At 40.2% G+C, this 12,233-nt stretch overlaps 1 protein-coding gene across 4 annotated transcripts in view; it reads right to left on the bottom strand.

The window, feature by feature from the left end:
* Positions 1-1,415: 1,415 nt before the first annotated feature.
* Positions 1,416-12,233, bottom strand: part of fchsd2 (FCH and double SH3 domains 2) — a 62,606-nt gene continuing 51,788 nt past the window's right edge. For 2 of the 4 annotated variants that reach the window (XM_032590834.1, XM_032590835.1), the window contains 8 exons: positions 9,056-9,190; positions 8,893-8,976; positions 8,593-8,770; positions 7,081-7,161; positions 6,071-6,291; positions 4,277-4,469; positions 4,082-4,179; positions 1,416-3,633 (listed from right to left, as the gene is read on the bottom strand). In XM_032590834.1, the coding sequence (XP_032446725.1) occupies positions 3,541-3,633; positions 4,082-4,179; positions 4,277-4,469; positions 6,071-6,291; positions 7,081-7,161; positions 8,593-8,770; positions 8,893-8,976; positions 9,056-9,190 (1,083 nt within the window). In that variant the 3' untranslated portion in view covers positions 1,416-3,540. The remainder of the gene's footprint in view (positions 3,634-4,081; positions 4,180-4,276; positions 4,470-6,070; positions 6,292-7,080; positions 7,162-8,592; positions 8,771-8,892; positions 8,977-9,055; positions 9,191-12,233) is intronic. The other 2 variants (XM_032590836.1, XM_032590837.1) reach the window with 1 other exon arrangement.

Below are 12,233 nucleotides of genomic sequence, written 5' to 3'. Positions count from 1 at the left end.
ACCCATGTCTTACTGGAAGAGGTTTGTCTTCCCACTAGAGCTTCAGTTAACATGAAAATGTACTCACCTTTGGAAGATTACTGATAATAATTTTCACTAAGAGAAATCAAAACACATATACTGTCAATTGTCTTCCTTTTCTGGAACCATATAGGACAAAAAAAAGTTTTGTGCTGCAATTGTGCTGCGAAGAGGTGTTGGATTGTGGAGCTTTACAGTTCAATAAACCCATTAAACCAAATTGGGCATTTATCCTCACAGTGTGTTTCAAAGAGGGACTTTTAAAGCTGTAATATTTTTTGAACAGTCAGAGGTTTCCTGCTTCGGGTCAGTTTGCCTCATAGGTACCCCATTTTTCACCACTAAGTATCAGTTTATTTATCTCGACAGTAAATGTAATTTGATGACTTAATGATTTATAAAAAATATATATATACTAATTACATGTACAGTATGATGTAATGGTTTTGTATATTTTTTATGTGTATTTATTTCACACTATATCCTATTTCTGCTAATTGTGGTTCAGTTCAAAATTATATTAAATCACTGGTTGTTGAACCGGGTACAAAATCATGCAAAACAATGAAAACTGCAAACACATTTAAGGCATAAAGGGAAAAATGACCAGCTCCCATTATCCCAAGAGTCCAAAAAACAAACAAAAAAAAAAAACAAAAGAAAAATACCAATCATTAAAATTTCTTTCATAATTTAAGAAAAACACCAAATGAGATTACAAAAAGTCATCTCTTTTAAAGAGTGTATCATTGTTTTAAGCATCAGTCACCCTTAATTAAAGACCATCTAGAGCAGGGGTCTCAAACTCCAGGCCTCGAGGGCCGCAGTCCTGCAGTTTTTAGATGTGCCACAGGTACAAAACACTGGAACGAAATGACTTAATTACCTCCTCCTTGTGTAGATCAGTTTTCCAGAGCCTTAATGACCTAATTATTCTGTTCAGGTGTGGTGCAGCGGAGGCACATCTAAAAGTTGCAGGACTGCGGCCCTCGAGGACTGGAGTCCCGTGATCTAGAGAGTCAGTATGAAAAGATGAAACTCGTATGTCTGCATGTGTCGCTACAATTGCCTATAAGAGTCGTCTCTAACCATGCTGATGCTAGAAGAGGGTACTGCTACTTTCCAGGGAAGGTACCAATAAATAAAAGTGCTACTACGCCCTTTAGGGAAGGACTTTTAAAGGCATGAATAGTAAATGACGAGGGGTATTTATTTACTTTGAGTACAAAAAAACCTACCACAAATTAGTACTCGGCTCCATTTGCGTTATTTTTAGTCCTGTGACCAAAATCATGTCAAGTAAACATGGATGAATGTTGAAGCTGAACAGATGAAGAAAAGCAATGCAACATGAGTTGTGATCTCTAATGAGGAAAACTTCAGTCTTTGTTTCTGGCCCTAAACAGTTTTTAAAGTTTCAAACAAATGTTTTTTTTTTTTTTTTGCTAGCACATAGTGAATACCAACAGATTCGGTGCGTTTCAAAGCACCAGCAACTTTCCTCGATCAGTCATTTAAAAGGAAAACCACACAGCGCACAGAATGAGAGAAGATATAACAACTCGTGTGTGTAATATATTGTAACTGTATGAATGTATATTATAGCCACTGATTCACACCGACTGCCCAATGACAGAACGAACGTTGAGAGGAGAGACAGGAAGCAGAGACGGGAGGAGAGGTGAGCACAAGAAAAGAGAGGATCCAGCCTCCCTCGGCTCTTGTTTCTCCTCCTCTCTCTCCTTCCGTCTCTCCTTCCTGCTGTTATTTACAACACCCTTTTCAGTACATGATGAAGATAAAACTTCCACTACATATCAGACAGGGTATTCCATTCAGTTCAGTTAGTCTATATGAAACCATGTGCATAAACATTCCTATGACAACAGTAATGTACTGTACTAATACACATTAAATACGTATAATGATAATGACTATATATGGCGCGAGAGAGAGGCCGGAAGTAAACCCACCGTCTGGGTTTTCTGTCCACGTCCCTCAGCCCTGCTCTGCACTTTGAAACACCCCGACAAAAAGTTGACTTTTTTCTTTATCCCCCCTCACATCTCCTCTTTTTTTTTTTTTATAACAGAGCCTCAAAACTTGCAAAACATCTGACGCGGTCCCTGAGAAAAGGTGGGAAAACATGTATTGTGTTCATTTTCAGCCTATAAGGATGAATTAAAATGTGTGGGCTTATCATACAATGACTACTAATAAATTAATTTCAAAAGCAAGACTTGGCTGCACACAAGTTGGTGTGGCCTTCACACGGTCAGAAGTATCACAAACTGGTTCGCCAACGGGACAAACTGTTGGCTAGCATTATTTCCCCTTCGGAAAGTCCTGACCTCGATCCGTCTGAAAACGTACGGGGCATCTTCAAAGCTGGATCCGAACCTGGAAGCCAACCAATTTAAAGACCCTCTATGTTTTCTGCCAAGAGGAGTCGTTCAATATCAAACCACAATTATATCAGAAGTTTGTTGATGGTCATTAAAAGAACACAGTTAAACTCTCTAACGGGATATTTAGTCAAATATTTCTAGGGTTAAATGTATACGTGAGCTGGTATGTGCACTGTTGCACATAAAGACAGAATAATTGTGTTTTTGAGGCACATTCCTTTTTTTATTGTTTAATTTTCTCAGTATGTTGTCACAATCATTTCATGAGAAGACAATTACTTATTCCAATAAACTCAAACTTGTGCACCAACGTCCTGTTTGAAAAAAAGAAAAGAAAAATCACTAGAATTGTTCCACCTCGGAAAGAAAAGGTCGCTTAAACTCATTGTTAATAAAGGCCAAAAACTAACATGATATCATGTTCAAGGTAAATGTCCGTTAACCTTTAACTATAACCGTCAGTACTCAGACTGTTTGGTGACCTAAAGCTCGTCCAGATGACTGAGTTAACCTCAATTTGTAGTTTTTTGGTGAGCTTTAAATATACCTGAAAATAAATTTTAATAGTGTGATAAATATCTCAAGCTGTATGTTTTGCTTGACTTTTTAAATATTTTGCAGGTTTTGGGCTCTGAGATGTTACTGATGCTCCAGGATTTAGAGTCCTGAAGGGGTTTAGAAAGTGCAGAGGAGAAGAACTGCCTTACATATCTTGCGAGCTTCAAAAGACTCCATCAATAAGTGTTCCCCATCTCTCCTTCCTCTCTTCAGCCCGCTCTAACTTGCTGTGTGAGGCGACGTTTTAAGGCCAGACTGGAAGGACGGGGGTGGGGGGGGCCAAAAGAACGCAATGCTGGACTTCATTAGGGGGCTAAAATGGAGCTGATTAAATTGGACACGCCAAGCATTACCCCGGCTCCCTGCTCCTTCTCTTCCTCGGCTCGGGGATGAGAGAAGATGCAGAGCGTCCGGCAGTGTCAGTGTGGTTCGATCGAATTAACTTCTCATCGCTTCATTTGCGCTCGCATCAGTCCAGAGCGAGTTCACGCTCACTGCATCAAGGTCTGCTTCCGTCTTTTGTGCAACGTCATCAACCTGCCAGGCTCGTCCGTCACACCAGCGTGATCTCCACTTCCTCCGTCTTGTCGCTTTTCTCATGCGGTCGCCTAGGTTGCTGTTTGGGTGGAGGCGGAGCGGCTCGCACCTGCAGCACAACGAAACGAATTAAAGTTAGAAGAAACGCCGAGGTAATCACACAGAAGGCTAACTTTTCCAAAAACAAATATATTTCCGACTTATCTTCTTTTCTGCCTTTCTTAAGTTTTATGTTATTAATGAAAAAACAAATCATTTAAACCATGTGTGGGATCACTTTTTCTTTTACAACAAATGTTAGGCATACAAATTTAATATTTGATTCATATCAACACTATTGCAAGTAATTGTGTCACATTATACATTGCAAAACATTTGCTGGGCTGGTTGTACATAATCCACCTGCCCAAAGAGCAGATCATTTTTAAATAAATACTGTTTATTTGGTTGTGAAATTAAAACTGTGAGGAAAACATTATTGAAGAAATACTTTTAAAGATTTATCATCCAAAAAAGGTGAGCATGTGAATGACATCCTGGATGTCTTTGATACCGACCGGCCGTAGTTTACCCGGTCCGCCTCCTTCAGCTGTGAATCGTAGAGGCTGAGTCTGAGGAAATCCTGGAGACACTGGACTCCTGCCAGAGCTTTGATCTACACACGGACAAAAATACAGCATCAGAAAAGCTCTCCACCCGGCCATCTCTCTCAGTCGATATGGTGTTTGAAGAAAGTTTTGAGTCAATCTCACTGTGAGAAGACAACTGTCCCTTGTGTGAGGAGGCCGGCAGAGGAAGCTTGTGCTCCCCGTTGAGTGCAGTGGAGGGGGATCGCGGCAGAGGAGGGGGGGTGGAGGTCTCCGGGCTGGTGAAAGGGCTGATGGGAGGCTGTTCATACAGAGGCAAAGGCGGCAGGGAAGATGGCAACTTTGAAGATGGAGAAATCTAAAATAAACAAGTGGCAGAAGGGCAGAGTTAAAGGGACGTCTCCAAAAAGTTCTGTAAGCACAAAATTGATAAGACATGATATATTTATAAAACAGACTTAAGTACAAAGTAATTACGGTAGTTGAAGCTCATTCTTGCCTGTCTTAAAATTAACTTCCGTCGTCATTTTGTTCAATTACAGAGAACCAAAGAAAAGATTATATCACATGAACTAATGGAATCCATCGGATAAATACTCAGTTGGTATCATTTATTTATGAGGCTGCACAGTGGCACAGTTGGTAGCACTGTTGCCTTGCAGCAAGAAGGTCCTGGGTTCGATTCCCGGCTGGGGTCTTTCTGCATGGAGTTTGCATGTTCTCCCTGTGCATGCGTGGGTTCTCTCCGGGTACTCCGGCTTCCTCCCACAGTCCAAAAAACATGACTGTCAGGTTAATTGGTCTCTTTAAATTCTCCCTAGGTGTGAGTGTGCGTGTGCATGGTTGTTTGTCCTGTATGTCTCTGTGTTGCCCTGTGACAGACTGGCGACCTGTCCAGGGTGTACCCCGCCTCTCGCCTGGAACGTAGCTGGAGATGGGCACCAGCAACCCTCCCGACCCCATTAGGGACAAAGGGTGAACAGAAAATGGATGGATGGATGGATGGTATCATTTATTAAAAACAAAAAAAAATTGTACAGTAAGAAGCTATTCTTTCATTGACAGAGTACAGCAACCTACACATTTATAACTGGCGTTTGATATCACATAAAATGTCTTTCTTTTTCTAATGTATCAGGACATAAGGAACTGATCTTGATCTTGCTGAGATGGTGTGGGGTGACTTGAAACGGGCTGAACAAAAAACCCCTGAAACATTTCCGAATGGGGCAAGTTTTAGAGACAAACAGAAGACTACAAGAAACCTCTCACTGAGTTAATAAAGGACAAAGATGTAAGACTAGCTACTAAAAGGTGGGGTATTTATTTCTATTTATTTAAAAAAAACAGATTATTTTGGTGCTCACCTGTAATTAAATTACTTCAGTTTCCAGAGAAGATTAAACATTGATAAGTGAAACTTTCTGGCAGAGTTCTAATTTTCTCACATCACTAACTCCACAGTATATAAGCCGTTAACTAAACCACTTCTACATTACCCAACCACATTACCTCATGTAACACTTAAAAGTAACAAAAACCTCTTATGTTTGGTCTACAGGCTCAAAGGAAGGGAGAGGCTACATCCTTCCTGTTGCCAAACCTCTAATCGGGCAGCGCTTGGTGCCACAGATAAGGACATTTTTCTCTAATTACAAAGCCGGATTTTGATGTACCAGGAACGCAACTATTCCACTTCACTGTTTGTGAACTCTGCTGACAGATTAGCTGGAGAACAGACAGGAAGGGAGAGCGGGAGGGTCTTGGTACAAAGTGGCACAGCAGATACACTCCTTCCCAGCCCTGAGGATAGCGCTGAATGTGCAGCTCAGGCATTGATTATCTATGAAGCTCAATTCCATCGCTGCTTCCCGTGGTTTCCCTCTGAGATTCCTCCATCTGGACATAGAAGGGTCAACCTCTGTTATCTGTGAGGCAACTCCCTGTGTGTTGCCGTACCTGTGGGTCATTCAGGGCTCCGCCGCTCGTCTCCCCGTTCTCAGTCAGATCCTCCACCAGCACGGAGGGGAACACCCCCACCCTGCCGTTTAGCTCGCCCTCCCAGAAGCCGTCGTCCGTCTGAGTATCGCGGTTCAGCAGGCGGATAACGGCGCCCTCGGAAAAGGAGAGCTCCTCATCCGCCTGGCCTTCGTAATCGTAAAGCGCACGGACGTACGCAGCTGCACACAGACAAAGAGAAAACAACAAGGACAGGCAGGAAAGCAATCAGTGTCACTCAGAGGGACTAATTATTCTCAGTAAAATATATTTCCTTGTCTGCTTTGCTCCTTATTGTTCTGAAGAAAACTGTACACCCGGCTGGAGAGGCAGAGATAAACGACACAGACAGCAGTAAGGATAATAATGAGATGGGTTTTCCTCAGGCGTTTGTTTTAAACATGCAGGTGGAGCCGACACAAGCAGGAAGCAAAGCATGAGAGACTTCTAGAATAAAACAGGAAACACACGTAAACAAAGCAGTTTACGTGTTTTTAGCGGAAGAACACGAGTACTTGGTTTTTGAAATATGTTTCAACAAATACAGATCTGAAAGGTGTGGCCTGCATTTGCATCTTCAGTTTATTTTCTTCCACCACCTTTTGCTGAAATTACAGGTGCAAACTCTTTTGGGGCTTGTTTCCTCCAGTTTTGTACTTCTAGAGATGTATTTACAAAATACATCATGCTCAGAGAGCATCCCTGAACAGCAACTGCCACAGATAAACAATTGGATTTAGGTCTGGACTTTGACTAGGCCATTCTAACATACGAACATGCTTTAATATGAATCATTCTATTATAGTTCTGGCTGTATGTTACTGTATTTGTGCTGTCATTTTCCATTTTGTTTGTTCTCGTCTAAGCCCTTCTTCCACATATCAAAACTTTGCGACTTCTTACGACTTTCTTCTTGCCATTCTTCCATTACAGCATGACTAACAGGTTGTCTTGTCAGTAGATTCTCATACCTGATAGGTGAATCTGCAGCTCCTCCAGAAGTACCATGGTTCTCTTGCCTGCCTCTCTGATTAATGCTGTCCTTGTCAGCCCTGTCAGTTTAGATCAGAGGTGTTCATTTGTGGCAATGAGATTCATTTTGTGAGGCCCCTGACCTCAGCTCAAGAATGGTACAAATTTGGAGCGGATGCAGATGGACACCTTATGTAATATTTTTTAGAATGAGATTTTCAAGTACAAATGTATCTAATTTTAAATGAAAAATGAGAAGTATAAAACATTAAACGTGTTTTGTTTCTTTTCATCTTACTGTGATAGTGAGAACCAGAAACTTTCAGCAGCTTTTTAATCAAACTCATTTACTGAAACTGAATACAGTACAGTACAAACAAAAATACAATAAGTTGCTTTTCTCCTTTATATTTCTGGGAATAGGCTGACAGCATTTTCCAGACCGACAAAATTGAAAACATTTGGGCCACAAAATTATGAAATTGCACAAATTTCTTTAATTCAGCAAACATCTATTCTGTTTTTATTTTTTAACTTTGTTTCATTGAAATACTGCATGTTATTTAATGCATGTTTATTGTCTAGCAAATGAAAAGATAAAAATGAACTTAAAGATATTTTGCGTTTTTCAGTTCTCACTTAAAAGTTCAAAGTAACTCAAAGTATCATTTTAGTGAATTCTTCTCACTCTAAGGTCACTGAGTGCTTTCAACTTGCTGATTTTGGCCCACCGTGGTTTAGGGACCACAGGTTTAGGTGGATTTTCAGATTATTGCAGGTTTGCAGTTCTGCAATTTCATTTTGAGACGATCAACTGAACCACACTTTATGGGATATCAAGAGCCCGAGGCATTATTTTACAGCCTAACTCTACCTTAAACATCTCCACAGCTTTATCTCTGACCTGTCTGCTGTGGTACTTGAACTTCATGATGCCATATTGTACTAATGCTCTCAAACAAACATCTTTGGCCTTCAAAGAAAGGTTTACAATGAGCTTAAATTACACATAGATGTAACATATTTACTAATTAGTATACTTTAAAATTCAATAGATTTAGGGTAGGAAAAATGCTATATTTTTCTTCCACTTGACAATTATACCCTACTTTGCAGTGGTCTGTTGCATAAAACCCAGTAAACATCAATACAGTTTGTAGTTATAGTGGCAAAATGTAAAAAATAAAAAGTTTACCCAGTATGAATATTTCTGCAAGCACTCTAGATTAGTCTGATTTAGGCCATAATTTGCTTAAACTACTTTTTCTTTAAATTGAAATTCTTTAAATGTTAATAGGTTTTGCTTAATTTATTTTAATTTATAACTAACTGCCAGATCATTTAGCCCAGTTTGTGTTTTCTTCATCTGGATTCCAAAAAAGCAATAAATAGAAAACATACTCAGGGATAAAAAATAAATAAATAAATAAAACACAAAATACTTTAAAGTGATACAAGTGGAACTGACTAATGGCAATGATCTGATACCTTTAGCTCCCTAGAATACGTACTGTTTGTGTCTCCGTTGATGCAGCCAGAGTGCAGCTCCGGTTCGGTTGAATTAGAGGAGGTGTGTGATCGAGCGTCCAGCGTGGCCAGGGACTGGAGCATGCTCAGCAGGCTGTTGGAAGTAGGGAACTGGAGGTATTTTTCTGGCACATAGCCCACTTGACCCGTCTTGTTGCGTGCCTGGGAAAGACAAGAAGGATAAGAATCCATTTAGGAAGTTAGAGCCTGCTTCAGCTCCTCCATGTTACTGAGAGGCGTGTGCAGGGGTGTGTGTGTGCGTGTGTGTGTGTGTGTGTGAATACCTTGACCCAGTCCTCCATGTCTCCATCCTCAATGACCTCCAACATCTCCTGTTCGTCAATGGTTAACTCATCTGGCTGAGATGCCTGCAGGGAAGACCAAGAATGAGATAAATATAAAGATAAAAGTAAAGCAGTCAATAAGTGTCTCTGTGCTGTTTTCTACCTTGTAGGAGTAGAGCACTTTGCAGGTTAGCGGGTAGTTGCGCAGGGTTCCCGAGGGACTGGAACTGCTGTCGTCAAAGACCTCCATGTTCTCCTCACACTCCTCTCCCTCTTCACGCTCCAAGTCCACTGTACCCTTTTGACACACAAAGACCGAGTCAGAACCTGGGATAAAGCAAGGAGGAACTTGACGAACAAGTTTCTCTCGCTGTTGAATAGCTAAAAAAATGTGCTGTGCTCTGAATCAAACATCCAGGTGTAAAAACACAAGTTCAATTTAACATGTCACTAAGATCTCTACCTATTCTAGCCTCAGAAACAACCCCATAAAGATGATCCATCACCATTTACTCCTGCTGAGATTCTGCTCTGTAGCTTTTAGAAACAGGTGATATAACACAGCCCCTCCATGTGTTTCCCAGTTCACATGAACATCACATGATCCCAGCTAATGGAAAGATCCATCACACACAGAGTGAGCCAGCTTAGGTCAATAACAATAGATTGTGTATGCAGGGGTGTGTGGGTGTGTGTGTTTGCTTTTGGGTGATTGTGTTTAGACCACACATTTCTGTTGACACGGTAAACTCTGCACCAGTGCAGAACAAAACTCATGTGTGTTTTGTACATGGATTAATCTCCAGCACTGATCTCCTGAACAGAGAAGTTCATGTCCAACCCTCAGGTGGGGTCTGAAGGAATGAAACAAACCGAAAAGGCACAAAGCTTTCCACTGTCAATGGTTAAGAAAAATACTTACAGTTGATCATTTTGTTGTATTTACTGTTGATCTTATCTTTTCACTTAAACCAGCTGTTAAAGATCCTCTAGGGATAGGTAAACACTGTGATACTGACGTCAAATTGTTTTGATCTGTGTCTCCTATCAAATGGGCAGTAATAATAAAAAAAAGCTACATAATGTTTAAAAAAATTTGACACTCTAAAGTGACGTAAAATACATTTACACTACATTTCACAAGAACATGGTCTACATAGGCCTGTCACGATAGCAAATTTTGCTGAGCGATTAATTGTCTCAAAAATTATTGCGATAAACGATAATATTGTTTGAAGACCTTTTTACACTGAAAATGATGTAATAATGCATGTGATTTCCTGCCAAAGATAGATACAGTTTATTTTCAAAAGAACACTAAACACTTGAACTGATAAACAAAATAAACAAAACAACCAAAAACAAAAATAAAATGGATTCTCAGTCTCCATTAACAAAAAACTCACTTGGAAAACAAAAACTAAACAACATAAAGTAAAAGTGGAAATAAATACTGCATTCAACCAAAAGAGTGCAGATTATGAAGTCTGTATATTATGTTGCCCTTCAGTAATAATTAGATTTAAATAGAGAAAATGGGCACATCACACTACACGGTTTTTTTATCCTATTTTTCCCCTTGACAATCTTAAAATGTTGATCTTTCTAAGATTGTGTTGTGTGTTACCGTAGATCCTCGTTGCCGCTCCGATCTAAATCAGGGTTTTTCCCCGACTGGGATCTTAACGCAGCCTGTTGAATGTGACAGGCAGCCAATCAGAAAGCGAGGATTCTCCTCCGTGTTTTCTGAGGGGAAATTACGTCCCAAACAGCTGACACGACGCAACCCGAAGTCCAGCGGACATTGGAGATGATATGTGGAAACAACATTAATGTTTATTCAACATGCAAAGAATATAGAAATGACAAGGGGAGGAGTTGGAGCGAAATTGCTACCGCAGTTGATAAACCCGGTAACTTTTCAGCTGTTCTTCGTTAACGTGACGTAAATAGGTTATAATGATTTTCATTCAGTCAGGACTTTACGCTGACACTAGCCACATGCATTGCAGGTAGATTGTAGTAAAGCATTGATTAATGCCTGGTTTTAAAATTAGTTCACTGGACTTGTAGCCATTATTTTGTGCCCATTGTTGGACACCACACGGCAGGAACGAACCCGATCGAACCGTTATACCAAGGATTTCTGTCGGCTAATGTGTGGCCTGTCAGGTTTTGAAAATGGGCCGACAATCGGCCGACAGCTCTAAGATCGTATAGTGCGCGCTGGGCTTTACACTAAGGAAATGAGGAAGGGAGGAGTCAGTGGAGAGCACCGGAGTTGAGCCTTTTTTCATTCAGTCTCATTAGCTGAAAGAGAAAAAGGTCGGAAGAGACATAGTGCCGATAATTAAAATGACGTCGATAGCTTTAATTTATCGTAAGATTAATCGATTTATCGTTTATCGCGACAGGCCTAGGTCTACATTAGTATCAGTATTGTGGATGCTGCAGGCTCTCCTGTATCGACGTTGCATGTCAGCAGGTCAATGTCAGTATTGGGCAGCGCTCTGGGAAAAATCACAACACACTCTGACTGTATTACCTAAAGCAGCCAATATAGTCTCTTTCACTGGAAACATCACTATAAAGGCTAAATAACACTTCAGATCAACATATTGCACACAAACTAAAAAAAAAAAAACAGTTTTAAGAACCTTGAACAAAAAAGGACTATGACTAAAAAAAAACAAAAAAAGAGAAACAAGAACCTGTGAAGTCTATTTGATGCAAAACGATGATGAAGGATTTTATTTATTTGGAGGTAATAATACTGGCTGACAGAAGGAGTTTAAGTAACACTCTCTTTTGAACCAAACCATGTTTGGCATGATTCCAGCAAGCACATTTTTCTGGCTAAAACACAGAGCATATGAAGTTTCTGTGATTAAGCAATTTTTTTTGAACAACTTTACAATAATTGCTTTTTTATCTGATCAATTTTCACAGCAAGCTAGACTCAATGCAAATTTCTACAGCAAGCATTAAGATTTATGACAAGAACATGAGATACTTCATTTTTTATCAAACAAGCTCTGGCTTTGAAGCTCCACCAATCAGGTTTTTCCAGTCAAATTTCTTTTTTTCCCACATCTGAGATAGCAATATAGATCTTTTGCCTCTAGTGGCCTTTCTTCAATAGTGAAGTGGCAGAAAAACAGGTTGTGAGAGAGAGGGGAAAACATGAGGTCAACAGGTCAGGACTCAAACCAATAATGGCTGAGTCGAGGACTGACGTCTCTGTACATGGGTCGTGCGTTTTAATCCTGCGCAACGACCACGCCATGGTAATATAGATTTTTTTGAAGCGTATACAATAGAGTCTTTAAATTTAAAAGACT

This window comes from Xiphophorus hellerii, chromosome 18 (assembly GCF_003331165.1).
Source record: "Xiphophorus hellerii strain 12219 chromosome 18, Xiphophorus_hellerii-4.1, whole genome shotgun sequence".
Lineage (NCBI taxonomy): Eukaryota > Metazoa > Chordata > Actinopteri > Cyprinodontiformes > Poeciliidae > Xiphophorus > Xiphophorus hellerii.
This window is presented reverse-complemented; position numbering and strand designations above follow the sequence as displayed.